Source organism: Neoarius graeffei, chromosome 21 (genome assembly GCF_027579695.1).
Source record: "Neoarius graeffei isolate fNeoGra1 chromosome 21, fNeoGra1.pri, whole genome shotgun sequence".
NCBI classification, from domain to species: Eukaryota; Metazoa; Chordata; class Actinopteri; order Siluriformes; family Ariidae; genus Neoarius; species Neoarius graeffei.
Genome location: NC_083589.1, coordinates 24,420,832 through 24,448,535, shown reverse-complemented (window position 1 = coordinate 24,448,535; position 27,704 = coordinate 24,420,832). Strand labels below are relative to the sequence as shown.

Below are 27,704 nucleotides of genomic sequence, written 5' to 3'. Positions count from 1 at the left end.
AAGTTTGAAAAAAGTAGGCAGTAATCGTCATTTAAACTAATTTTTGTGCAATATTTCGTTTGGAAAACAGTTTTCAAAATGGCGGCTCTGACACCTGGTTGACACTTCATGTTTCGAAGTCTCGCACAAGTCTCGTGAAGATCGCGCGGATAAGCGACGCCTGCCGTGGACCAAACGAACTAAATTCAACACGGCTAAAAACCCAATAGGCCGATAAGTATATTTAATTGCAAGTTGCCAATACGAGTCACGGTATAAGGTTACAAAAACTGAAAACGTAATTGAATAACACGTTAATTAAGAAATAAAGCAAGTTTACAAATGACTTCAGTTCTCATTTAAATTGAATTAATTAAATTAAATCATTAAATTAATGCTTTGATACGCTTTGGAGGTGATTTATAACTTGGGAAACTTTTGGTTTTCCTAAACTCGGCCTTTTATGCATTAGCGAGGACAAGGACACTGTGCATAGTGACTCGTTATAGTGATTTACAGTGGTGCTTGAAAGTTTGTGAACCCTTTAGAATTTTCCATATTTCTGCATAAATATGACCTAAAACGACATCAGATTTTCACACAAGTCCTAAAAGTAGATAAAGAGAAACCAGTTAAACAAATGAGACAAAAATATTATACTTGGTCATTTATTTATTGAGAAAAATGATCCAATATTACATATCTGTGAGTGGCAAAATTATGTGAACCTTTGCTTTCAGTATCTGGTGTGACCCCCTTGTGCAGCAATAACTGCAACTAAACATTTCTGGTAACTGTTGATCAGTCCTGCACACCGGCTTGGAGGAATTTTAGCCCGTTCCTCCGTACAGAACAGCTTCAACTCTGGGATGTTGGTGGGTTTCCTCACATGAACTGCTCGCTTCAGGTCCTTCCACAACATTTCCATTGGATTAAGGTCAGGACTTTGACTTGGCCATTCCAAAACATTAACTTTATTCTTCTTTAACCATTCTTTGGTAGAACGACTTGTGTGCTTAGGGTCGTTGTCTTGCTGCATGACCCACCTTCTCTTGAGATTCAGTTCATGGACAGATGTCCTGACATTTTCCTTTAGAATTCGCTGGTATAATTCAGAATTCATTGTTCCATCAATGATGGCAAGCCGTCCTGGCCCAGATGCAGCAAAACAGGCCCAAACCATGATACTACCACCACCATGTTTCACAGATGGGATAAGGTTCTTATGCTGGAATGCGGTGTTTTCCTTTCTCCAAACATAACGCTTCTCATTTAAACCAAAAAGTTCTATTTTGGTCTCATCTGTCCACAAAACATTTTTCCAATAGCCTTCTGACTTGTCCACATGATCTTTAGCAAACTGCAGACGAGCAGCAATGTTCTTTTTGGAGAGCAGTGGCTTTCTCCTTGCAACCCTGCCATGCACACCATTGTTGTTCAGTGTTCTCCTGATGGTGGACTCATGAACATTAACCTTAGCCAATGTGAGAGAGGCCTTCAGTTGCTTAGAAGTTACCCTGGGGTCCTTTGTGACCTCGCTGACTATTACACGCCTTGCTCTTGGAGTGATCTTTGTTGGTCGACCACTCCTGGGGAGGGTAACAATGGTCTTGAATTTCCTCCATTTGTACACAATCTGTCTGACTGTGGATTGGTGGAGTCCAAACTCTTTAGAGATGGTTTTGTAACCTTTTCCAGCCTGATGAGCATCAACAACGCTTTTTCTGAGGTCCTCAGAAATCTCCTTTGTCCGTACCATGATACACTTCCACAAACATGTTGTGAAGATCAGACTTTGATAGATCCCTGTTCTTTAAATAAAACAGGGTGCCCACTCACACCTGATTGTCATCCCATTGATTGAAAACACCTGACTCTAATTTCACCTTCAAATTAACTGCTAATCCTAGAGGTTCACATACTTTTGCCACTCACAGATATGCAATATTGGATCATTTTCCTTAATAAATAAATGACCAAGTATAATATTTTTGTCGCATTTGTTTAACTGGGTTCTCTTTATCTACTTTTAGGACTTGTGTGAAAATCTGTTGATGTTTTAGGTCATATTTATGCAGAAATATAGAAAATTCTTAAGGGTTCACAAACTTTCAAGCACCACTGTATGCTCTTTTGATATGTATGAACACTAGTATTTATTAACTAATCAGCACTGTCCATTTTTTTTGTTTGTTTTATAGGTGTGCAGCGTTAATGCAGGGAAATATGTTATCAGCCGAATATGATGAAATCCCGGATTTGCACAAGAAAGTGATGAGGGTAAGTTTCCATTATTACTGCTTACATTTTCTCTACAAACAGTTTCCCTCCTGCTGTTAAACAAGCGGTTAGATTTTGTCCAGAAGAGACACGCCTAAATTTGAATCAAGCTAGTGACTGACATCAATGAAGACTTTATTATTATTATTATTATTATTATTATTATTATTATGTTTTCAGTTCTTAGCCCTGAATGAATATACACCGATCAGCTATAACGTTATGACCACTGACAGGTGAAGTGAATAACACTGATTATCTCATTACGGTGGCACCTGCCAAGGAGTGGGATATACTGCATTAGGCAGCAAGAGAACAGTCAGTTCTTGAAGTTGATGTGTTGGAAGCAGGAAAAATGGGCAAGTGTAAGGATCTGAGCGACTGAGGGCCAAACTGTGATGGCATGATGGCTGGGTCTGAGTTTCTCCAAAATGGCACATCTTGTGGGCTGCTCCCAGTATGCAGGGGTTAGTACCTACCAAAAGTGGACCAAGGAAGGACAACCGGCGAACTGGCGACAGGGTCATAGGTGTCAAAGGCTCATTGATTCACATGGGGCACGAAGACTAGCCCAAATGGTCTAATCCCACAGAAGAACTACTGTAGCACAAACTACTGAAAAAGTTAATGTTGATACCTTTCTGTTTTCGCCAGCATTAACTTTTTCAGCAGCTTATGCTACAGGAGCTTTTCTGTGGGATTGGACCATATGGGCTAGCCTTCGTGCCCCATGTGAATCCAAGAGCCTTCGACGACCATGACTACCTTTGAAGATACAGTCCCCACTGAACATATTGGGATGACAAGGCTAATTCTGTTGTTTCTGCTATACACTGCAGAAACAACAGAATGCATTCTGTTCTGCTCCTCGGACCTGCTTGATCCATCCTGGTGCCCTGTGTCTGGTCGGAGTTTTATCGCATCGCTCCTGTGAAGGACGGCCCCATGAGGACAGTTGAGGGTTACACCTGGAGGACGCTCTGGACTCTTACAGTAATGCTTTTATGGCTGAGGACTACAGTTGACTTGCTAACTTTAAGACTGCAGTTGTCATGAACAGTTTTGCACTCAAGTTTCCATCAATGAAGAGTTTATAACATCAACGAAACTGACTTCATGTTAAAACTGTTAATGTTATAGTCATGCTGTCTGTTGTTGCCCAAATGAGGATGGGTTCCCTTTTGAGTCTGGTTCCTCTCGAGGTTTCTTCCTCATGTCGTCTGAGGGAGTTTTTCCTTGCCACCGTCGCCACAGGCTTCCTCATTGGGGATAGATTAGGGACAAAATTAGCTCATGTTTTAAGTCGTTCAAATTCTGTAAAGCTGCTTTGCAACAATGTTTATTGTTAAAAGCGCTATACAAATAAACTTGACTTGACATTGTCCAAGGAAGGACAACCGGAGAACCAGCACAGAAGTCGTCTTCTATGCTGGTTCACTGGTTGTCCTTCCTTGGACCAGTTTTGTTGGTTACTAACCCCTGCATACCAGGAACAGCCCACAAGATGTGCCATTTTGTTCGATGCTCAGACCCAGTCATTTCGCCATCGCAGTTTGGCCCTCGGTCGCTCCGATCCTTACCCTTGCCCATTTTTCCTGCTTCCAACACATCAACTTCAAGAACTGACTGTTCTCTTGCTGCCTAATGCAGTATATCCCACCCCTTGGCAGGTGCCATTGTAATGAGATAATCAATGTTATTCTTGTCACCTGTCCGTGGTCAGAATATTATGGCTGATCGTTGTATCTCTGCTTTAAGCGCACACACACATTCTCATGTTTGTTTCCTGTCTGCATGCAGCTGTCTAACTCACTAGGCTCCATGGATCAGACCATGCAAGACCTCAAAAACAAATTCCTTCCTGGAGGAATACTGACAGATACATGGACACAGCAAGTGGGCACACACCCTGAAGATAGAAAGTGAGGATTGTGTTCATAAATCTAGTCGTATACACTATCGGAGTATGTGAGTACCGCATGCCAAAATCACTAGGAGCTTTCAAAAGGTTTTCTTATGAGGAAAAAAAAAATCCCAGAACAATTATCTGATTAGCCAGTGACTGAAAAATACTTTTCCATTTATCGATTATCCTTAGTGTATATACACACAGCAGGTATGTATCGAAAACTTGTACGATATATACATATATGTTATTTACCAGCTGGGAGGTCCGTATCGTGAAATACCGTGACCGAGGTCTTGGAAGTACTGAGCGAGGCCCTCTGGGCTGAGGTCAGTATTCAAGCCCGAAGTCACGGTATTTCACCATACGGACCGACCTTAAGCTGGTAAATAATATATTTATTTTTTTCTTTACCAAATTCTAACAGAAAACGAGAGCGCCCGAAAGGGAAAACCGAGCCGAGCCGCCATTTTGAATCCTCATTCACGGCTGTAATGCAAATTGCTTCCTCCTCGGTATACAAGTGCACTTCCATGGCAGGAAAAAAACTACATTTTGCCGCCTATGTAGCCCCCTATTTATACAAAATTGAGTCATTCAGGATTCAGCCATGTTTTTGCTCGGCGTTAGCAACAGTTACAGGTTTTTAGCTTTCTCTTGAAAAGTTTTCTTTTATTTCTTCTTCCTCAGGGTAGTAAAACTCGCTTTCGCTGTGAACACTGTCGTTATCGCTATCCATGATGTAAAATTAATGCTGTTCTCCTGAGAAATGCTGGCAAAAATTTATAAGATTTTTGATAAAAATCTTATAAATGAATCTTATTTAAAAAAAAAGAGAAATGTTGACAAAAACTGCTACTATGTTTGTTGTTGTGAACGAGCGAGTCGCCAGAAGTCCGTATCTGGGGTCCGTATCGTAGGATATGGACCCGCTCGCCAGCCAATCAGAGTGCAGGATTTGATGGAAACCGGACCGCGAAAAAAATAAATTACAATATTTACAATAATTATTATTTTGGGAACCAAATATCGTCACTAACCCTGAACACTTGTCTTCTAAGGTGCTTTAATTTGAACTCCAGACAAGGCACTCGCGTAAATATAACTTCCATTAAAGTTTAGGAATTAAACTAAGGAAAAATGTATTCATTTTAAAATGTGTGGAAGCTTGGGAAAACCCTTCACTTCCACTTCAACCATTATTTTAGCAAGGAAACATGTTGAATATTAATATTTCTCTTTATTAGAGATTGATTTTTAAACAAATAAGTTCATTAAGCCCTGTTTACCCCGCCAAGGAGGTTATGTTTGCCATGTGGTTGGTTTGTTTTTCTTTGTTTGTTTACCAATCCAATTTCTATAAAATTTGGTGGAAGGGTGTAGCATGGGCCAAACAAGAACCCATTGAATTCTAGAGGTGATTCACATCACAGGGTGGAGCCAAGAATTTAGTTTCACTTTCGCTAACGTTATGAGATACAGCATTTGGTCTTAAAGGAGAACTGAAGGCAAATTTTTTATGATCAAAATTCTATTTCTCATTTTATTAAATATCGGAATGCGTTTTTGATCGCTATTTTGTCGCTGCTATAGCAAGTTATGAGTGTTTGAAATATGCTCTGTAATATATCAGTCCATATGTCAAAGCAATGGCCGTAAACGAGATTCGCTGAGACCTGTGCGAGACATCGTAGGACGGAAGTAAAATGTACAGCGGAAATCAAAGCGACCGACATCTGTCAATGTTGTCAAAAGACGTGCGCGCCCTCTTTTGAACGTTGATGTAATCAAGCCGGAAGTTTTGTTTGTTTTGATAGCAATCAGGAAAGTTTGAAAAAAGTAGGCAGTAATCGTCATTTAAACTCGTTTTTGTGCAATACTTCGTTTGGAAAACAGTTTTCAAAATGGCGGCACTGACACCTGGCTGACACTTCTTCACGTTTCGAAGTCTCGCACAAGTCTCGTGGAGATCGCGCGGATAAGCGACGCCTGCCGTGGACCAAACGAACTACATTCAACACGGCTAAAAACCGAGTAGGCCGATAAGTATAATATTTAATTGCAATTAGTTACCAATACAAGTCATGATATAAGGTTACTAAAACCAAAAACGTAATTGAATAACATGTTAATTAAGACATAAAGCAAGTTTACAGTTCTCCTTTAAAGGTGCTGACTGCAAAGTGATCTGAAATTTTCAAAAAAAAATAATTTTCATGCATGGCATTTTCTTATGTCTCAAAAGAACAATATCATGTGGATGTAATCATTTTGATGTCCTGAGAGTCGCTTTTCTCCGTTTTGGGACTTTTCTTCTCTCCTGAGGTAAACAGAACAGCCCTACAGAAACAGCCAAATGTGAGGAGCTTTAACTAATTAGCATAATTATGGAACTGCGTCACACCAAGATGGTAACATGCGGAAAACATCGTGACTCTGCATCGACATCAGAGAGCTTTGAGTCGCAGGGATGTAATTTGTGGTTGACGTTTGTGAATAGAGCTGTGAAACAAAAGATGAATATACCTTTTCTCTGTTACTGCTTTTGTCTCGTCTCGTCTTCTTCCGCTTATCCAGGACCGGGTCGCGGAGGCAGCAGTCTAAGCATGGAAGCCCAAACTTCCCTTTCCCCAGACACCTCGGCCAGCTCCTCGGGAAGAACACCGAGGCGTTCCCAGGCCAGCCGAGAGACATAGTCCCTCCAGCGTGTCCTGGGTCTTCCCCGGGGCCTCCTCCCGGGGGGACATGCCTGGAACACCTCCCCAGGGAGGCGTCCAGGAGGCATCCGAAAAAGATGCCCGAGCCACCTCAGCTGGTTCCTCTCGATGTGGAACCCCTCCTAGAACTGCCACCTTATTGTGGTGGAGGGGTTTGTGTGCTTGAATGATCCTAGGAGCTATGTTGTCGGGGGCATTATGCCCCTGTTAGGGTTTCCCAAGGCAGACAGGTCCTAGGTGACAGGCCAGACCAAGAGCAGTTCACCAAAAAAACCCTATGGAGAAAAAATCCAGGACCGTGACGTCGCCCGGTAGGACGCAGCCGGGGCCCCACCCTGGAGCCAGGCCCGGGGTTGGGGCTCGTATGCGAGCGCTTGGTGGCCGGGCCTTTGCCCATGGGGCCCGGCCGGGCTCAGCCCGAAGAGGTGACGTGGGCCCGACCTCCTGTGGGTTCACCACCCACAGAGGTAGCAGTAGGGGTTTGGTGCAGTGTGGATTGGGTGGCAGTCGAAGGCAGGGGCCTCGACGACCTGATCCCCGGACACAGCGGCTGGCTGTTGGGACATGGAATTGCTTTTGTATTATTTGTTTTTTTTTCTCTGTAAGATCAAAACATTAGGTGTATAACTCCATACTCGCTACCGTAAGGCTAAGATAGCTAAGCGCTAGCTAGAATGATTTAGTTATCTGTCCAGAAAAAAGGCGTCTATCTAACCTTGCTCTGTCTTCCAGTTGCATTCACTAGACAGGCTTTCCTTTTCTTTTCCGCCGGCTTTTAGCTGGAGGGAGAGCCGAGTCCGCCATGTTTCCTCACACCGACTTGTTTTGGTTAAAAGTAGGTTAAACACACCCCACGGTGGTCACTTGTTTTTATATTGTTGCTCACTTGCTTCGGCGATCTCCGGAATCGTAAAATGCGGGACGCTTTTTATCTCGGCAAAACATTCACACGCAGGATACGCAGTGTGTGCAGCAGCGAAACATCCCGAAACTCCGACAGCAACAGAAATAGAGCATTTTGCCCAGAATTCAACTTTGCAGTCAGAACCTTTAATAAAAGTCTGCACTGAAAAATGCCACACATCTTAAAATCCACTAGATGGCAGTAAAGTTCAGTAGTGATAAAGCATAGCCAGTGTAGAAATACGATGACGCTGTATCACAATCCACGTTCACTGGTACCAGTAATCTTCTGCAATACACATGTAGGCACGTAATTCTAATAATTTTGGAAATGTATCCGGTTATATAAAGTGTTTGCGGTCGCAGGTTTGCACGTTGTCGAAGACTCGACTGTTGTCCTTCTTCTAAAAAGAACCAAAATAATCTGCTAATAGAATAAGACAATTTGATGAGTAAAATGTCCAGAAATAGGCTGATTTTTATAGAACAGTGTCATAATTAAGAAATATTAGCCAACCTTTCCTTTATTCAGGATATTTTCACTTGCTATGATAATGTGTTTTTCTATTCCATACAGTAGTTGTTTGTTTGTTTTTTCCCCCAAGTGTACAGGAGGAGATGAGTTCCCACAGTTACACAAACCTCCCTGATTAATACAGTGAACTGGTTTTCCTGTGATGAATGTGACCCTGTAGCTCGTCCTCCGTGAACGCGACTCTGTGATTTAAATATAAAGTCAGATTCAGAGAACCAGACCAGTGGTCATGCACAGATGTCATTACTCACTCACTCACTCTCTCTCTCTCTCTCTCTCTCTCTCTCTCTCTCTCTCTCTTCATTTTCCAGCGTGGAGAAAATCAAAGTTCTTCTCGATGCCATTACGGCCATCTATCAGCAGTTCAAGAAGGACAAAGCTGAACGACGTGAGAACCACAGACACACTCATTTTACACATCAGCTAAATCTAGTACAAATTACAGCCCTAAATACTGTGTGTCTTTGTCTCTCTCTTTCTCTCTCTCTCTCTCTCTGTCTTTTTGTGTCTGTCTCTCTGTCTGTCTCTCTCTCTCTCTCTCTTTGTTTCTGTCTTGCACTCTGTCCATCTCTGTCTCTCTCTCTTCTTGCTCTCACTTTTTTCCTCTCTCTCTTTCTTGCACTCTTTCATTCATTCTTTCTCCCTCTCCTTCCCCTTCCCTTCTTGCTCTCACACTCTCTCTCTTCTCTCTCATTCACACTTTTTTCCCCTCGCTCTCTTGCTCTCTCACACTTTCTTTCTTTCTTTCTTTCTTTCTTTCTTTCTTTCTTTCTCTTGTTCTCTCTGTCTTTCTCTCTCTCTTTTTTTGTCTCTGTCTTTCTCTGTCTTGTACTCTGTCCATCTGTCTGTCTCTCTCTCTTCTTGCTCTCTCACTTTTTCCTCTCACTCTTTCTTGCACTCTTTCATTCATTCTTTCTCCCTCTCCTTCCCCTTCCCTTCTTGTTCTCTCATTCACACTTTTTTTCCCCTCGCTCTCTTGCTCTCTCGCACTTTCTTTCTCTCTTTTTCTTTCTCTTGTTCTCTCTCTGTCTTTCTCTCTGTCTTTTTGTCTCTCTCTTTTTTGTCTCTGTCTTTCTCTGTCTTTCTCTGTCTTGTACTCTGTCCATCTCTGTCTCTCTCTCTTCTTGCTCTCTCACTTTTTCCTCTCACTCTCTTTCTTGCACTCTTTCATTCATTCTTTCTCCCTCTCCTTCCCCTTCCCTTCTTGTTCTCACACACACTCTTCTCTCTCATTCACACTTTTTTCCCCTCGCTCTCTTGCTCTCTCACACTTTCTTTCTCTCTTTTTCTTTCTTTCTTTCTCTTGTTTTCTCTCTCTGTCTTTCTGTCTTTGTCTCTCTTTTGTCTCTTTCTGTCTCTCTTTTTGTCTCTCTCTGTCTCTCTCTCTCTGTCTTTCTCTGTCTTGTACTCTGTCCATCTCGGTCTCTCACTTTTTTCCTCTCACTCTTTCTTGCACTCTTTCATACATTCTTTCTCCCTCTCCTTCCCCTTCCCTTCTTGCTCTGACACTCTCTCTTTTCTCTCTCATTCACACTTTTTCCCCTCGCTCTCTTGCTCTCTCACACTCTCTCTTTTTCTTTCTTTCTCTTGTGTGTTCTCTCTCTCTCTCCCCCCAGGTCTACCTTACAATGAAGAACAAATCCACAAATTTGACAAGTGAGCTTTGTGTCTTTTTATTTTCTGGTGATTTCTCATTATTAGCTTTCGTAAGATATTCTCCCTAACGTTAATTTTCACGATTAAAAGGCAGAAGCTGGTGTATCATGCCACCAAAGCCCGTGCCCTGTTCACAGACGAGTGCGCGATGAAGTATCGGCTCTTCATCTCCAAGAGCGAGGAGTGGATGAGGTACTGATTTAGGGAGACACTCGCTGTTTAGAAATCACAGCTTAAGGTGTTTTATTTTGACACGAATCGAATTCTTACTGTCTTATTATATACTGTCTGAGAGTGGGGATTGGAGGGGCGACTGATTCAGCCAAACTCCAGTCTGCAAAAAGTGAGACTTTTTTTTTTGAAAAATGAATGAATGAGTCCATTAGTTTTGAAATCAGCAAGTCAGTAAATTATTAAGCACAACAACTAAGATGCAGCGACAGGAGGGAAACAGAAATAGATGTGAGAGAGACGTGTGTGTGTGTGTGTGTGTGCGCTCGCACGTGTGTGAGAGAGAGAGACTTGTGTTGCCAAGTGTGGCTGGCCTGTTGCCATGGAAACTCAGGCAGAGAAGTTGTGGAGAAGCCAATCAGGACAAGATAATCTCAGGTCCTTGTTTTTCTGCACAGTTCTGTGTGTGTGTGTGTGTGTGTGTGTGTGTGTGTGTGTGTGTATATATACACACGTATGGAAGAGAAAATGACTTGTAATCTCGAGTTCTTTTTATTAAGATTCAGCACCAAAGACAAAATCGCAATGAATTTTTAACATCTAATGAATTTCTCATGTCTAAGTCCACTGTCAGGAACGGCTTTATTTCATACTCTTATGATGAATAAAAATATTATTCTTATAGAGAACGGTGTGTGTGCATGAGAGAGAGGGAGAGAGAAGGTGGACATGTTAAAACTTGAGTCTGCTCCAGAATTATTGGCCCCCTGATAAAGATTATATAAAGAGGGAAAACAAATTCTTTGTTCAAACTAACTTAACATACAAGAGAAATCTAACCTCTATATTGAAGGAAATTAAGAAAAATTATACGTAATATCACAATTATTGGCACCCCTGCCTTTCGTACTGCTTTTGCCATCGTATCAGGACTGATTCTTGTATCATACTTCGTAAGATTGAAAAATAAAGATGAAGGAATCTGACTCTGCATAATGCAGTCAGTTTCAGCGGCATCTAGTGTTTGTGATGAGATTGTTGACCTTGAGATGGCGTCGAATTGTAAATTTGGGGACTTGCCGACACCCAAAATGCTGCTGTCTTCTACAATTTTCTAACTGTGATCCTTGGAGAAATGTTTATCTGTGAAGTCATCCTCCTCACTGTGCATGGGGGCAAAATACACTTGCGTCCTCTTCCAGGCAGCTCTGTTTGTCTTTGACTGCTTAATGCTTAATTATTGCCTTTAGAGTGGATACGGGCCTTTTGGGTGTTGGGGTTTTCTTTAAACAGACAGCCATTTTTATAGCCATTGGCTGGTTTATGAAGGTGATGATGAGTGACTGACTAATGAAATGCGTCATCTCATATTTATACCCCAGTGAAACAGGAAGTGATGGATAACTCCAGAAGGGTTCCTAAACACTCACACTGTATAAAAACGTGTAAATGAGAACATTTTGTTTATAAAGATTTCTAGGGGTGCCAAAAATATTGACATGTTTTTATATATATATAATATACTGTGTGTGCAGCGCCGGCGATTGCTATAGGCGACCTAGGCAATTGCCTAGAGCGCAAAGTGTGCCCACGGGCGCCAAGGGCGACCAAAACCCCACCAAAAAGGAGGGATGGAGTTATTGAATGGAGATGTTACCAAGTGCATCAAGTGGTGTACAGTGTTTTCAACCACTGTGCTGCCGAACTCTAGTACCGCGGAACACTAGTGTGCCGTGAGAGATCACCAAGTGTACCGTGGAAAATTATAGAATGACTGTATATTGTAAATATTGGCAACAGCGTTTTAGTTTCAGTCAACATTTTCTATTGGTGATGTGCCTTGAGATTTTTTCATTGAAAAAAGTGCGCCCTGGCTCATGAAAGGTTGAAAACCTTTTTTACAACACCTCTGATGCGGCTGGGGATGTAGAAATACGCGCTCCTTACCTCTGCTGTAGTAATCACATCATGCATTTTTCAGTGGGAAATCACCGACCATATGGCGCCGTCATCCCCAACAGCATCAGAGGTGCATCTTTTCCAAGCATTTGCCATTTAATCACCACCGGGTAGAATAACAATCAATAGCAAAATAAGAAGCCTCAATAATAAAGCCGACACTATAGCTCATACAGCACACTTGCTGCATCGCATTACATGCGCATTCGCATTCTCAATTGTCCATATTAACAACTTGCTTGCTTGTCTTGCACAGCTAATTACTGCAGCGTTTTTTAAACTACTACCTTGAGCATCAACCAAGAGATCTCAAGAGAAATATCATTTGATGATATTATCAAGGAATTTGCCATTAGGAAGACCAGACGAGTCCCATTGTAATGTTACTTCAATAACAAAGTACCCATAATAGCACTTTTGTTTGAAAATACAGCCCATTGATGTCCTAACAGGGTGCTTAAGTTTGCACAATTTAGAATTGTAGAATTTTTTATTCATTAAATTTAATTCTTCAGAGATGACTTAACTTTTAATAGCAAAAAAGAAACTAAAAATAATTTCTTGTTTATTGTCCATGCACGACACTTTGAACAGGGTGCGGAAGAGTTTTTGCCCATTATATGAAGATATGTATTGAATTTGTGTGGTCATTTTACTTTGTGACACTTTATGTGAATAATGATAACAATAATAATAATGAAAAAGATAAAAATGACTTCTTGTTTATTGTCCATGCACTGTACATTGTTTAATAGAATAGAGTGATTAGATTAAAGTGTTATTTAGATGTTATTAGAGGGGTTTTTTTTTGGGGGGGCGCCAAAACTCAATCTCGCCTAGGGCAGCCAAAGACCTAGAGCCGGCCCTGTGTGTGTGTGTGTATATAGCGCTATTAGTGTCTTGCAAACGTATTCATCCCCCTTGGTGTTTGGCCTGTTTTGTCTCATCACAAGCTGGAATTAAAATGGATGTTTGAGGGGTTAACACCATTTCATTTACACAACATGCCTGCAACTTTAAAGGTGCAAATTATTTATTTATTTATTTATTTATTTTTAAAGTGGGACATAAACAATAAGTAAGATGGGAAAAAAACGTGCATAGGTACTCTTCACCCCCCTTGCTGCAATTACAGCTGCAAGTCTCTTGGGGTATGTCTCTATTAGCTTAGCACATCGAGCCACTGGGATTGTTGCCCGTTCCTCAAGGCAAAACTGCTCCAACTCCTTCAAGTTAGATGGGTTGCATTGGTGTACAGCAATCTTCAAGTTATGCCGCAGGTTCTCAATTGGATTGAGGTCTGGGCTTTGATTAGGCCATTCCAAGGCATTTAGATGTTTCCCTTTAAACCACTCCAGTGTAGCTTTAGCAGTATGTTTAGGGTCATTGTCCTGCTGGAACGTGAACCTTCGTCCCAGTCTCAAACCTCTGGCCGACTCAAACAGGTTTTCCTCCAGAATTGCCCTGTATTTAGTGCCATCCATCTTTCCTTCAGTCCTGACCAACTTTCCTGTCCCTGCAGATGAAAAACATCCCCACAGCATGATGCTGCCACCACCATGCTTCACTGTAGGAATGGTGTTCTCAGGGTGTTGGGTTTGCACCACACATGGCATTTCCCATGATGGCCAAAAAGATCAGTTTTAGTCTCATTGGACCAGAGAATCTTCTTCCATGTGTTTGGGGAGTCTGCCACATGCTGCTGGGCAAACTCCAAATGTGTTTTCTTAAACAATGTTTTTTTTTTTTGTTTTGTTTTTTCTGGCCACTCTTCCATAAAGCCCCGCTCTGTGGAGTGTACGGCTTAAAGTGGTCCTATGGACAGATCCTCCCATCTCCGCTGTGGATCTTTGCAACTCCTTCAGTGTTATCTTTGGTGTCTTTGTTGCATCTCTGATTAATGCCGTCCTTGCCCGGTCTGTGAGTTTTGGTGGGCGGCCTTCTCTTGTCAGGTTTGTAATGGTGCCATATTCTTTCCATTTTGCTATAATGGATTTAATGGAGCTCCCTGGGATATTCAGAGTTTGGGATATTTTTTATAACCCAACCCTGATCTATTCTTCTCCACAACTTTGTCTCTGACCTGTTTGGAGGCTCCTTGGTTTTCATGTTGCTTGCTTAGTCGTGTTGCAGAGTCAGGGTCCTTCCAGAACAGGATGATTTATACAGACATCATGTGACAGATCATGTGACACTTTGATTGCACACAGGTGGATCTTAATCAAATAATTATGTGACTTATGAAGTGAATTGGTTGGACCGGCTCTTATTTAGGGGTTTCATACAAAAGGGGGTGAATACTTATGCACACTCCAGATTTCTGGGTTTTTTAAAACTTAATTATCATTTGTGTCACCATAAAACAATTTTCACCTTTAAAGTGGTCGGCATGTTGTGTAAATCAAATGGTGCTAACCCTCCAAAATCCATTTTAATTCCAGCTTGTAATGCGACAAAACAGGACAAACACCAAGGGGGATGAATACTTTTGCAAGACTGTGGTGTTTTTCTTTTTATAGACACACACACACAGGCCACTTAATTTGTTCTTGATTGTAAGATCCCTGTTCTTGGCTGCAGGAGTGGAACCCAGTGTCTTCTGCTGCTGCATGCTGAGATGCTTTTCTGCTCACCACAGTTGTAAAGAGTGATTATATGAGTTACTATATCCTTCCTGGCAGCTCAAACCAATCTGTCCATTTTCCTCTGACCTCTCTTATCAACAAGGCGTTTGTTTCCATCCACATAACTGTCGCTCACTCGATGTTTTTTGTTTTCCGCACCATTCTATGTAAACACTAGAGACTGTTGTGTGTGAAAACCCCAGGAGATCAGCAGTTTCTGAAATACTCAAACCAGTCCATCTGGCTCAAACCAACACCCATGCCACAGTGAAAGAAAGTCACACTTTGAGATCACAGTTTTTTCCCGTCCTGATGTTTGAAGTGAACATGAACTGAAGCTCTTGAGTTGTATCTGCATGATTTGATGCATCGTGCTGCTGTCGAGGGATCGGCCGATTAGAGAACGGCATAAACCAGCAGGTGGATGGGTGCTCCTAATGAAGTGGCTGGAGAGTGTATATCTCTTAGAGATCTCCTATGCTTTTAACTGAATAAAATCTTTATTTTTTAAAATTTATTTTCGTAAGTATGTGTCCGTATTTGAGGAGAACGTTTACGAAGCTCTTCATCACTGAGCCAAAGATGACCAGTTGTTAGTGGGAATGTAATGAACTCTGAATCTCAGCGATGATGATGATGGTGGGGTCATGACTTTGTTAATATGTCATTACAGGAAGGTGCATCATGTTAGGAAGCAGCTGCTGTCTTTGAACAACCAGTTTCTCAATATGGAACAGGAAGTGACCGTGATCACACAGCGTGTGTACAAGGTAACGGCAACATGAAGCACTCTTTGTGCATCTCCAACTGGATTGGTGAAAAATTGGAAAAGTCAAGAACAAGAGACGTGCCAATTGGAACCGTGAGCTCGTTTTGTGTGATTTATACATGTCTGATGTCAGCATGTGTGTGTTTAGATTCAGGAACAGCTCCCACAGAAGATCATGCCCATTGCATCGAGTGGCATCAAGCCCCAGGCTTACCTCAGCCAGAGCACTCTGGTGGAAATGACAGCAGGGTGAGTGTGTGCGCGCGCTGTAGACACTAGCCTACAGCAATCCCTCCATCCTGTGTTCAATTGGTGCCTAATTCCATCTCAACAGAAATGTCAAACGTTCACATATCCATAACTTGCTTGCAAGATGTGACTGGAAAAGATTCACAGGTGGACAGTAACGAAGTACATTTACTTGAGTACTGTACTAAGTACAGTTTTTGAGTATCTGTACTTTGAGTGTTTTTTTTTTTGGAAACTTATGACTTTAACTTCACTACATTTGAAAGACAAATATCGTACTTTTCACTCCACTACGTTTCTATCAAGGTCCTCATTACTCGTGACTATGAAGCAGCTTTGAAAGTGGATGTTTTTTTCTTTTCTTTTCTAAAACATGATTGATTTTTTTCACCGGCAACACTGAGACAGCCGATCAGTAATCACTCGGGTCACGTCACGTCCATAGACTATAAAATCAAGATCAATGATTTCTCCGCAGCATTATTTGAACTCGATCAGTTGATGGCAGAATGGAAGGAGGCGGTTCTTCTGGGGTATGGGTTCATACCTCGAACCCATGTTTCAGTTTTCTGAAAGGATTAAAGATTTGTTTCGTTTTAAATGTTTGCTTTGTTTGTCTAAAACGAACCACATCACGGCCTACAAAAACTCGCCGTCTGACCTGCAGAAGCATATTGAGGTATATAAACGTTTTATTCCAAGAGAAAGCTTGCAACGAAGTTGTCTGTGCTTTTAGAGCTAGCGATAACGTTGCAATAGCTACGCAGTCTGGTTAGTCAAATGACTTTCTATGGATTTGCCCACCAAGTTGCCGTCGCCTTATCCACGGCTAACGTTAACACATAGCTAGTTAACTTGGACACTCTTAGTTAGCATTTAAAAATGGAGTTACGCTAACATGAGTAACGTTAACTTATCTGAAGTCCTTTCAGAAATATGTTTCAGCATAATCTTGCCAAATAAACCGTAGCGTTAGCTACCCAATATGATTTCGAGTTTGAAAAGAGTTTGCTAGCATGTCAGGTGGCGTTTGACTGACTAGCTAGCTTAACGTTAAACCACCATGACGGCACAGCATGCGTTTATTTTGTGAATTCACATTTCTGTGTTTGGTAACGGCATTAGGTTTTGTAAGTGTTGTGGCAATAATACAACAATGCGTTGACCGAAAATGTACTTTTAATACTTAAGTATTTTTAAAAGCAAGAACTTGAGTAAAAATTTTACTGGACAACTTTCACTTGTATCGGGGAAACATTTGACCAGCGGGATCTGTACTTTGACTGAAGTAATGAAGTTGGATACTTTGCCACCTCTGAAAAGATTTATATATAAATTATCTCTTTCTTTCTTCTATCATCTCGTGCTGTATATCACATCACTGTAACTGCTGTGGAACGGAGCCTTTAGCATTAGTGTTAGATGGGTATTTAGCAGCCACAATAAAGCTATCTTAGATACTTTGTGGACATCACATTTATGTGCTCTGTGAATATCCGATTCCAGATGTAGTCCCTGGTTTTTGCTGTTACAATAAGCTCCACTATTCTCTTCTGGGAAGGCTTTTCATTAGATTTTGGGGTGTGGCTATGGGGATTTGTCATCGTTCAGCTACAAGAGCATTAGTGAAACCAGGCACTGATGTTGGGTGATGAGGTCTGGGGTGCAATTGGTGTTCCAGTTCATCCAAAGACATTATAAAGACTCCTCCTATAGACAAATCTATGGGAAAAGTCTGTAACGCCAGATGCACACATCTCACCCCTTTCCCCAAAAAGCCAATCGTTTGCCGAACCAGATCAAACTTTAATGTTTTTTTGGTTTTTTTTTTTTAATCAGATTTGACTTATGATGCTGTTTTTATGTCCCAGTGGCCACTGAAAGTGCAGTTATGGCTCTTGCACCATTCATTTAGATAGCAACTTGATCTTGTTAGCTTGGCTGCCAAGTGGCAAGATGGCTGCCAAGTGGCAAGACTTGCCGATGAGGACTTTGGTTCATCCCTAAGGTGTTCAGTGAGGTTGAGGTCAAGGCTCTGTGCAAGAGTCCTTCCATTCCAACCTTAACGAAACAAAGCCTCCATAGATAATTGTGTGTTTCGGTCTTTGTGGCACTAGTTTGAACCACATATGGGTGTCCATATAGTGTATGTATATATGCATTTTAATTCACACAGAGATGTATATTCACTAGAGAACGAAGCTTTTTTTTTCCTTCTTTTTGGCTGGTAATATACTGATTTTTTTATCATTGTGAAGGATGAAGAAATTGAAAGAGGAGATGGAAGGAGTAGTCAAAGAGCTGGCAGAAAACAATCTTTTCCTGGAGAGGTAACTAACAAGTCTGTCTTGGTGAAATGCAGATTTACTATGTTTAATATGCTTACTAAATTTAAAAAAATGTGTGTGTGTGTAAAACTCTGCTTTAGGTTTGGCACTCTAACGGTAGATGGCGGACTGAGAAATGTGGACAGAATCTGAGAGCACGGCTACGGGACAGCACGGCTTAAAGAAATAGTTCAGACCATAAAAAGAAATGGCGTGCATTTTTGGTTCAAACTATTCCTTTAAAGCCAAGGTTTATTTTGAAGGAATAAATAAGATTACCAAATATATATTTCTGTATATATGTTAATGTAAATACTGATCATCTAGAGAGAATTTATTCGACTGCCTTTTTCCTTTTCTTACTTATTCCCTAAGTTAAATGCCAGCTGCCTGCTTTTAAGCTTGATGACCTGCTTATCTTGACGTCTGTCCATCTGTGCTTGTATCCGATCCATTTTTCCCCCCTCACACTTAATTTTTCTAAGGCGAATATGACTTTCAGATAACTAGACTGTACTGTATTCGTCTCTGAATGCTACACATGCGCAACATTAAAGACTGCAAACCTGCTATTACTGTGTTATTTTTATAATGGATTCCCAACGTACTTGTATTCGTTTAAAAACAGGTACCGTGGTGCTTGAAAGTTTGTGAACCCTTTAGAATGTTCTATATTTCTGCATAAATATGACCTAAAACATCATCAGATTTTCACACAAGTCCTAAAAGTAGATAAAGAGAACCCAGTTAAACAAGTGAGACAAAAATATTATACTTGGTCATTTATTTATTGAGGAAAATGATCCAATATTACATATCTGTGAGTGGCAAAAGTATGTGAACTTCTAGGATTAGCAGTTAATTTGAAGGTGAAATTAGAGTCAGGTGTTTTCAATCAATGGGATGACAGTCAGGTGTGAGTGGGCACCCTGTTTTATTTAAAGAACAGGGATCTATCAAAGTCTGATCTTCACAACACATGTTTGTGGAAGTGTATCATGGCACGAACAAAGGAGATTTCTGAGGACCTCAGAAATTGTGTACAAATGGAGGAAATCCAAGACCATTGTTACCCTCCCCAGGAGTGGTTGACCAACAAAGATCACTCCAAGAGCAAGGCGTGGAATAGTTGGCGAGGTCACAAAGGACCCCAGGGTAACTTCTAAGCAACTGAAGGCCTCTCTCACATTGGCTAATGTTAATGAGTCCACCATCAGTAGAACACTGAACAACAATGGTGTGCATGGCAGGGTTCCAAGGAGAAAGCCACTGCTCTCCAAAAAGAACATTGCTGCTCGTCTGCAGTTTGCTAAAGATCACGTGGACAAGCCAGAAGGCTTTTGGAATAATGTTTTGTGGATGGATGAGACCAAAATAGAACTTTTTGGTTTAAATGAGAAGCGTTATGTTTGAAGAAAGGAAAACACTGCATTCCAGCGTAAGAACGTTATCCCATCTGTGAAACATGGTGGTGGTAGTATCATGGTTTGGGCCCGTTTTGCTGCATCTGGGCCAGGACGGCTTGCCATCATTGATGGAACAATGAATTCTGAATTATACCAGAGAATTCTAAAGGAAAATGTCAGGACTTCTGTCCATGAACTGAATCTCAAGAGAAGGTGGGTCATGCAGCAAGACAACGACCCTAAGCACACAAGTCGTTCTATCAAAGAATGGTTAAAGAAGAATAAAGTTAACGTTTTGGAATGGCCAAGTCAAAGTCCTGACCTTAATCCAATGTAAATGTTGTGGAAGGACCTGAAGCGAGCAGTTCATGTGAGGAAACCCACCAACATCCCAGAGTTGAAGCTGTTCTGTACGGAGGAACGGGCTAAAATTCCCCCAAGCCGGTGTGCAGGACTGATCAACAGTTACCGGAAACGTCTAGTTGCAGTTATTGCTGCACAAGGGGGTCACACCAGATACTGAAAGGAAAGCTTCACATACTTTTGCCACTCACAGATATGTAATATTGGATCATTTCCCTCAATAAATAAGTGACCAAGTATAATATTTGTCTCATTTGTTTAACTGGATTCTCTTTATCTACTTTTAGGACTTGTGTGAAAATCTGATGATTTAGTTCATATTTATGCAGAAATGTAGACAATTCCAAAGGGTTCACAAACTTTCAAGCACCACTGTATGTTTTGTATGAAGATTTAAACAGAGGTGATATCTGATCGAGCAGAGGCATCTTATGAAGAAAAAACAAGAGATGAAAATGACTTTACCTTTGTAATATGTACAGTATTTTTGAGTCATCCATGGAAACCAGGTCAGCTGTAATGATTCAGAAGAACAGAAGGTGTAGAAAGTGATATTACGACATGGTTGATCTCATATCCTTTAACTCTCTTCCACCCACCTGCCATATGAACAGATAATGCATGCCAGGAATGTCACATTTTACATAGGCTCCTGGAACGGTCCGAAATACCAATGGCTGACGGCAGCAGCCAATTAATAGTGTTGCTCACTGTGTCCTGTGAATTCATCCCAGCTGTAGGCCTGATGAGTAACGACTACAGGAAGAGCGAAACAGATGAATACTTTACGGTATGCCTGGATACATCATCTAACATCAAAGATATTACTATGAGTCAAAGAGTGTAATGGTTACGCAAGAGGTTACCTAGTTGCAGTGAGGGTTTTATCATTCCACGATCTGAACATTGAAGCAAATGTGAAAAATACACCATTGTTGCACAGAATTTACAGAGATGATAGCATTGCTTCTGATTTACAGTCCCATCATCATCGTCGTCATCATCTCTCCTAATCACACATTAGACTCCCATGGTGACCATTACAAGAGTCACTCCATTCAGCCTTCAGGTTGCCCTGACAACAGGATACGTTGCTACAGTGACTACATCAAATCTGCAAACGACAGCAAACCCATCTAATGGTTTCATGTGAACCGAATGTCAGTCAAACCCACAAAAATAAATACGAAATAATACTGATGTTCAGGATAATCATATATCTACATACCCATTAGTAGTGAAATAGTGTAGTCTACATGTGGTGGTGTGGTATTATGGGTTGTATTATTATTATTATTATTATTATTATTATGTAATGTTATGTTGACCATGACTGGTGTAGGAAAAGGTTGATTTGTACACTAGAGGGCATCCATGGATCAGAACATTTACAGGGAATTTGACCTTGAAAATGACAGGAAAGGTTCCTTTAAAAACAGATCCAGCACAATTTTTTTTTTTTTTTACTTTCGTATTTTTGGGGTTGATGTAGCTACCAGGTAATGGAAAACTTAAAAAAAAAAATTTAACCAACACTTGGTGTAAAACATAAAACGACTTACTAAAATCCTCTCTGTTTTCAAGTAATGCCGATAGACAAGAATGATTGTCTCATCTCATCTCATTATCTCTAGCCGCTTTATCCTGTTCTACAGGGTTGCAGGCGAGCTGGAGCCTATCCCGGCTGACTACGGGCGAAAGGCGGGGTACACCCTGGACAAGTCGCCAGGTCATCACAGGGCCAACACATAGACACAGACAACCATTCACACTCACATTCACACCTACGGTCAATTTAGAGTCACCAGTTAACCTAACCTGCATGTCTTTGGACTGTGGGGGAAACCGGAGCACCCGGAGGAAACCCACGCGGACACGGGGAGAACATGCAAACTCCACACAGAAAGGCCCTCGCCGGCCACGGGGCTCGAACCCGGACCTTCTTGCTGTGAGGTGACAGCGCTAACCACTACACCACCGTGCCGCCCCAAGAATGATTGTATTTATAATTATTTTAGATAATTATATTATTGAAAGTAATTATTCTAATCCAGATATCATGTTCCAACAGGGCGGCACGGTGGTGCAGTGGTTAGCGCTGTCGCCTCACAGCAAGAAGGTCCGGGTTCGAGCCCCGTGGCCGGCGAGGGCCTTTCTGTGTGGAGTTTGCATGTTCTCCCCGTGTCCGCGTGGGTTTCCTCCGGGTGCTCCGGTTTCCCCCACAGTCCAAAGACATGCAGGTTAGGTTAACTGGTGACTCTAAATTGACCGTAGGTGTGAATGTGAGTGTGAATGGTTGTCTGTGTCTATGTGTCAGCCCTGTGATGACCTGGCGACTTGTCCAGGGTGTACCCCGCCTTTCGCCCGTAGTCAGCTGGGATAGGCTCCAGCTTGCCTGCGACCCTGTAGAACAGGATAAAGCGGCTAGAGATAATGAGATGAGATGTTCCAACAGCTGTCACTATGTTGTGTTCTTTAATAACTAGGTATATTATAATGGCCCAGTGCCAGCCCACATTCATCAATTTTTCATGGTGCAATAAAAATGACCTCATGCTAATAGGGCTCTCAGAACACCTCCGTCTGCTTTGATAAGACTGTGTTTCAGACATGATGTAAACCAGAACACTATAAGTGAAATACCAAACACTCAGAAAGACAATATTCAACTGTCCTGTACATTTCCTTATCACAGGGTGGGTACTGTTATCTTTTCGACCACTTTAATACACATTATATGTTCAAAAGTACTGGATACCGACACCTGACCATCACGGCATTGTTGAACACCCCATTCCAAAACTACGGGCATTACAATGGATTTGTCCCACCTTTCTATTTCCACGTTTCTGAGAAGGCTTTCCACTGGAGTTTGGAATGTGGCTGTGGGGATTTTTTTATTTTTTCCAATTCAGCCATAAGAGCATTAGTGATGCTGTGCTCTGGCATACAGTCAGTGTTCCAGTTCATCCCAAAGGTTTTCAGTGGGGTTGAGGTCAGGGCTCTGTTCCAGTGAAGGGAAATTGTAATGTTACAGCTTATAAAGAAATTCTGTACAATTGTGTGCATGCATTTGCGCATTACTTTGTGGCAGCAGGTTGGGAATGGGCCACACATGGGTGTGATGGTCAGGTCTCCAGATACTTTTGGCCATATAGCACATATCTTTCACCTGGAAATATGGACACATTTAGTGTACATTTAAAACAGATTTAAGATGCATATTTGCACTATATATATATATATATATATATATATATATATATATATATATATATATATACACACAGCAATAGTTGTATAGCGCTAGATCCCTTTTACTGTAGTGTTAAAGGTGCTCAATAGGCACCTTTCTAGGTAAAAGATACATACTAAAAGCACAAAGGGTGTATGCTTGAGAGTACCACCTCCTTCTTCTGGGCCATTTTGGCTTAGTTTTTAAAAGCTGCAAAAATATCTATAATGACGCTGATCAATACTGAATCAATACCAACTGACAGTGGACTTGGGTTCAACAATAAAACTGACCTTCATAATCATGAGCATTTTTGCCCCAGAATTATCTGATATCTGGGTGTAGCTTACTTTTGTCCATTTTCATAGCATATAACAGTGTATAAAGCAACTTTTAAACAGTACAGAAGAATACAGTGTAGTACTTTACCAGTTACCAGATTCAGAAACCACAAACAGGTCTATGAGACTGCAGTGTAAAGGTGAGTGTGATGGTTTTGCCAGATACATTTAGTATGATGCGAGTTTGTGGTTATAATGGCATAGATCCAGTATAGAACTAAAAAAGGGAAAATTTAGGCACTAAATGTTTGTGAACATCTATCACACTCGTATGTGGTTCTTCTCCAAACTGCTGCCACAAAGTTGGAAGGACACAATTGTATAAAATGTCTTTGTATGCTGTAGCATTACAATTTCCCTTCACTGGAGCTAAAATCTGTTCCAGCATGACCATGATCCTGTCCACAAAACGAGCTCCGTGAAGACATGGTTTGCCAAAGTTAGAGTAGAGGAACTCAAGTGTCCTGCACAGAACCCTGATGTCAACCCCACCGAACACCTTTGGGATGAACTGGAATGCCAACTGAGACCTCCTTGCTCGACATCAGTACACTTGTGGCTAAATGAGCGCAAATTCTTTCTAGAAATACAACCCTGATTCCAAAAAATTTGGGACAAAGTACAAATTATAAATAAAAACAGAATGCAATAATTTACAAAACTCAAAAACTGATATTGTATTCACAATAGAACATAGACAACATGTCAAATGTCAAAAGTAAGACTTTTTGAAATTTCATGACAGCAACACGTCTCAAAAAAGTTGGGACAGGGGCAATAAGAGGCTGGAAAAGTTAAAGGTACAAAAAAGGAACAGCTGGAGGACCAAATTGCAACTCATTAGGTCAATTGGCAATAGGTCATTAACATGACTGGGTATAAAAAGAGCATCTTGGAGTGGCAGCGGCTCTCAGAAGTAAAGATGGGAAGAGGATCACCAATCCCCCTAATTCTGCGCCGACAAATAGTGGAGCAATATCAGAAAGGAGTTCGACAGTGTAAAATTGCAGAGAGTTTGAACATATCATCATCTACAGTGCATAATATCATCAAAAGATTCAGAGAATCTGGAAGAATCTCTGTGCGTAAGGGTCAAGGCCGGAAAACCATACTGGGTGCCCGTGATCTTCGGGCCCTTAGACGGCACTGCATCACATACAGGCATGCTTCTGTATTGGAAATCACAAAATGGGCTCAGGAATATTTCCAGAGAACATTATCTGTGAACACAATTCACCGTGCCATCCGCCGTTGCCAGCTAAAACTCTATAGTTCAAAGAAGAAGCCGTATCTAAACATGATCCAGAAGCGCAGACGTCTTCTCTGGGCCAAGGCTCATTTAAAATGGACTGTGGCAAAGTGGAAAACTGTTCTGTGGTCAGACGAATCAAAATTTGAAGTTCTTTATGGAAATCAGGGACGCCGTGTCATTTGGACTAAAGAGGAGAAGGACGACCCAAGTTCTCATCAGCGCTCAGTTCAGAAGCCTGCATCTCTGATGGTATGGGGTTGCATTAGTGCGTGTGGCATGGGCAGCTTACACATCTGGAAAGACACCATCAATGCTGAAAGGTATATCCAGGTTCTAGAGCAACATATGCTCCCATCCAGACGACATCTCTTTCAGGGAAGACCTTGCATTTTCCGACATGACAATGCCAAACCACATACTGCATCAATTACAGCATCATGGCTGCGTAGAAGAAGGGTCCGGGTACTGAACTGGCCAGCCTGCAGTCCAGATCTTTCACCCATAGAAAACATTTGGCGCATTATAAAACGGAAGATACGACAAAAAAGATCCAAGACAGTTGAGCAACTAGAATCCTACATTAGACAAGAATGGGTTAACATTCCTATCCCTAAACTTGAGCAACTTGTCTCCTCAGTCCCCAGACGTTTACAGACTGTTGTAAAGAGAAAAGGGGATGTCTCACAGTGGGAAACATGGCCTTGTCCCAACTTTTTTGAGATGTGTTGTTGTCATGAAATTTAAAATCACCTAATTTTTCTCTTTAAATGATACATTTTCTCAGTTTAAACATTTGATATGTCATCTATGTTCTATTCTGAATAAAATATGGAATTTTGAAACTTGCACATCATTGCATTCTGTTTTTGTTTATAATTTGTACTTTGGCCCAACTTTTTTGGAATCAGGGTTGTACAATACATTCGTAAAATTTGCAAAATTATCTTCCAATAGAACAAGACCATGTCAAGCTTGAAATTAGTATCATGCAGTGTTGTAGTCGAGTCACTAAACTTTGAGTCCAAGTCCAGTCTCGAGTCCCCAGTGTTCAAGTCCAAGTCATTAAAAAAATTGAGTTGAGTCAGAGTCGAGTCCGAGAACAAGACTCCAACTGCAACGTTTGACAGTGGCTGTTTTAGCACCATTAACACCAGTTTGTTCCTGAACATGCTGTATGAACAGGTGAATGTGCTTCTCTTTATCAGGGAGAGTGAAGTATTCCATCAGAGATGGCTGGGAGACGGATGTAAGTGCAGAAGGTGTGTTTATTAATACAAGTGAAGATGGTAAACAATCCAGAACGGCAGGCAAAATCGTAAAATGATGAAACAGGCAACAGGTCGAGCGAGGCACAAACAGGCTACCGTAGACTCGGCAGAATCAAAGACGAGAAACAGGAAATCAGGGATCAGGAACCCAAACAAGGAAATAAGGCTCAGTGATGTGTCAGTAACGCAACTCAATACTTTGCATAGTAAGTGTGTTTTCACAGTTTTTATATAGGTGCACTGATTGCGCCTTAATCCTGTGCAGGTGTGAGTTGTTTACGGTGTGCGCACGTGAGAGTCTGCTTGGCGCGCGCGCTGTCCAGAGCGCAGCCGAGAGTTTATCTGATGATCGCACCAAAGCACGCAAGTGTGACACTCTGACATGAAATTAGTACAAAAATTAATGTAGATATAAATAAGTTAATATAACATGCCAAATTACTATGGCATGTTACAAAAAATATAGAAAAAAATCAGAGTCCTCGTCTCCAATTTACGAGTCCAAATGCAAGTCATCAGTACTTAAGTCCAAGTCGAGTCACGAGTCCTTAAAATTAGGGCATGAGTCAGACTCGAGTCCGAGTCCTGGGCTCGAGTACTACAAGCCTTGTAACATGTCTAGAAACAAATTTAATAATCTCAGATTTTGTGTATTGTAATCTTCTAATAGGGAATAGTAGATTATTCTGACTATATTCAAGACAATTACCCTGGCCAACTTTGTTAGAAGAGGTAATGTTTTTGCCTGTTTGTTTCTTTGTTTGTTTGTTTGTTTGTTTGTTTGTTTGTGTGGTTGGTTGTCTGTTCCCATTGTAACTCAAAAAGTAATGAATGGATTTTGATGAAATTTAGAGGAAAGATGAGCCATGAGCCAAGGAACAATTGATTACATTTTGATGCAAATCCAGATATGCATGTACAGTAGATCCAGGATTTTCATGACTTTTCCCAATGTAACTCAAAAAGTAGTGAACAGATGTGGATGAAATTTGGTGAACAGCTTTAGTATGATCCTCGGTTCAAGTGATTTGAGTTTGATTTTGATAATATGTTCCTTGGTGGAGGCATGAACTCAGCTGGTTCATTTTTGTAGTGAGGTGTCTACATTATTTTGTCCGTATAATGTCCAATTTTTAAAAAGCATAATAATGTATAAAATCAGTTTAAACAGCACAGAAGAGTACTGTATAGCATATTTAAGAGGATAACAGATCCAGAGACCACAGGTGTATGAAGTAAGAGTGATGATTTTGGTGAACACATTGAGCATGATGCTAATGTGTGTGTAAAGAGGGACATTTGGACACTGGATTTGTTTTTAGTCCTGGCTTTCTAAAGAACAGACAGACTAAAAAACATGACAGACTTTCACATGGACTTAACTTAGCAGGCTAAATCAGTGCCACAGAAACAGACCTTCCAGTTGTTTTTGTTTGTATTTTTTATTTTTTCCCCTTTTCGAATGGGAACACACTGCCCGCCTCAGACTCCACAACAGCCAGAATGGCTGAGGAGAAAGTGCCAGCATGGACGTGATGGTGAAATCGTGAAACCGTCATTTAGCTGTGTATACACACACACACATACACACACACACACATACACACACACACACACATACAGACACACACACGCGCACACACATACAGACACACACGCACATACAGACACACACACACACACACACATACAGACACACACGCACATACAGACACACACACACACACACACATACAGACACACACGCACATACAGACACACGCG

General features: G+C 41.3%; 1 protein-coding gene across 2 annotated transcripts in view; it reads left to right on the top strand.

The window, feature by feature from the left end:
• tbk1 (TANK-binding kinase 1) overlaps positions 1-18,645 on the top strand; it is a 109,199-nt gene extending 90,554 nt beyond the window's left edge. For both annotated transcript variants that reach the window (XM_060902864.1, XM_060902862.1), the window contains exons 13-21: positions 2,181-2,259; positions 4,060-4,181; positions 8,632-8,708; positions 9,937-9,976; positions 10,067-10,168; positions 15,404-15,500; positions 15,648-15,748; positions 18,007-18,078; positions 18,177-18,645. In XM_060902864.1, the coding sequence (XP_060758847.1) occupies positions 2,181-2,259; positions 4,060-4,181; positions 8,632-8,708; positions 9,937-9,976; positions 10,067-10,168; positions 15,404-15,500; positions 15,648-15,748; positions 18,007-18,078; positions 18,177-18,228 (742 nt within the window). In that variant the 3' untranslated portion in view covers positions 18,229-18,645. The remainder of the gene's footprint in view (positions 1-2,180; positions 2,260-4,059; positions 4,182-8,631; positions 8,709-9,936; positions 9,977-10,066; positions 10,169-15,403; positions 15,501-15,647; positions 15,749-18,006; positions 18,079-18,176) is intronic.
• The last annotated feature ends 9,059 nt before the right edge of the window (positions 18,646-27,704 follow it).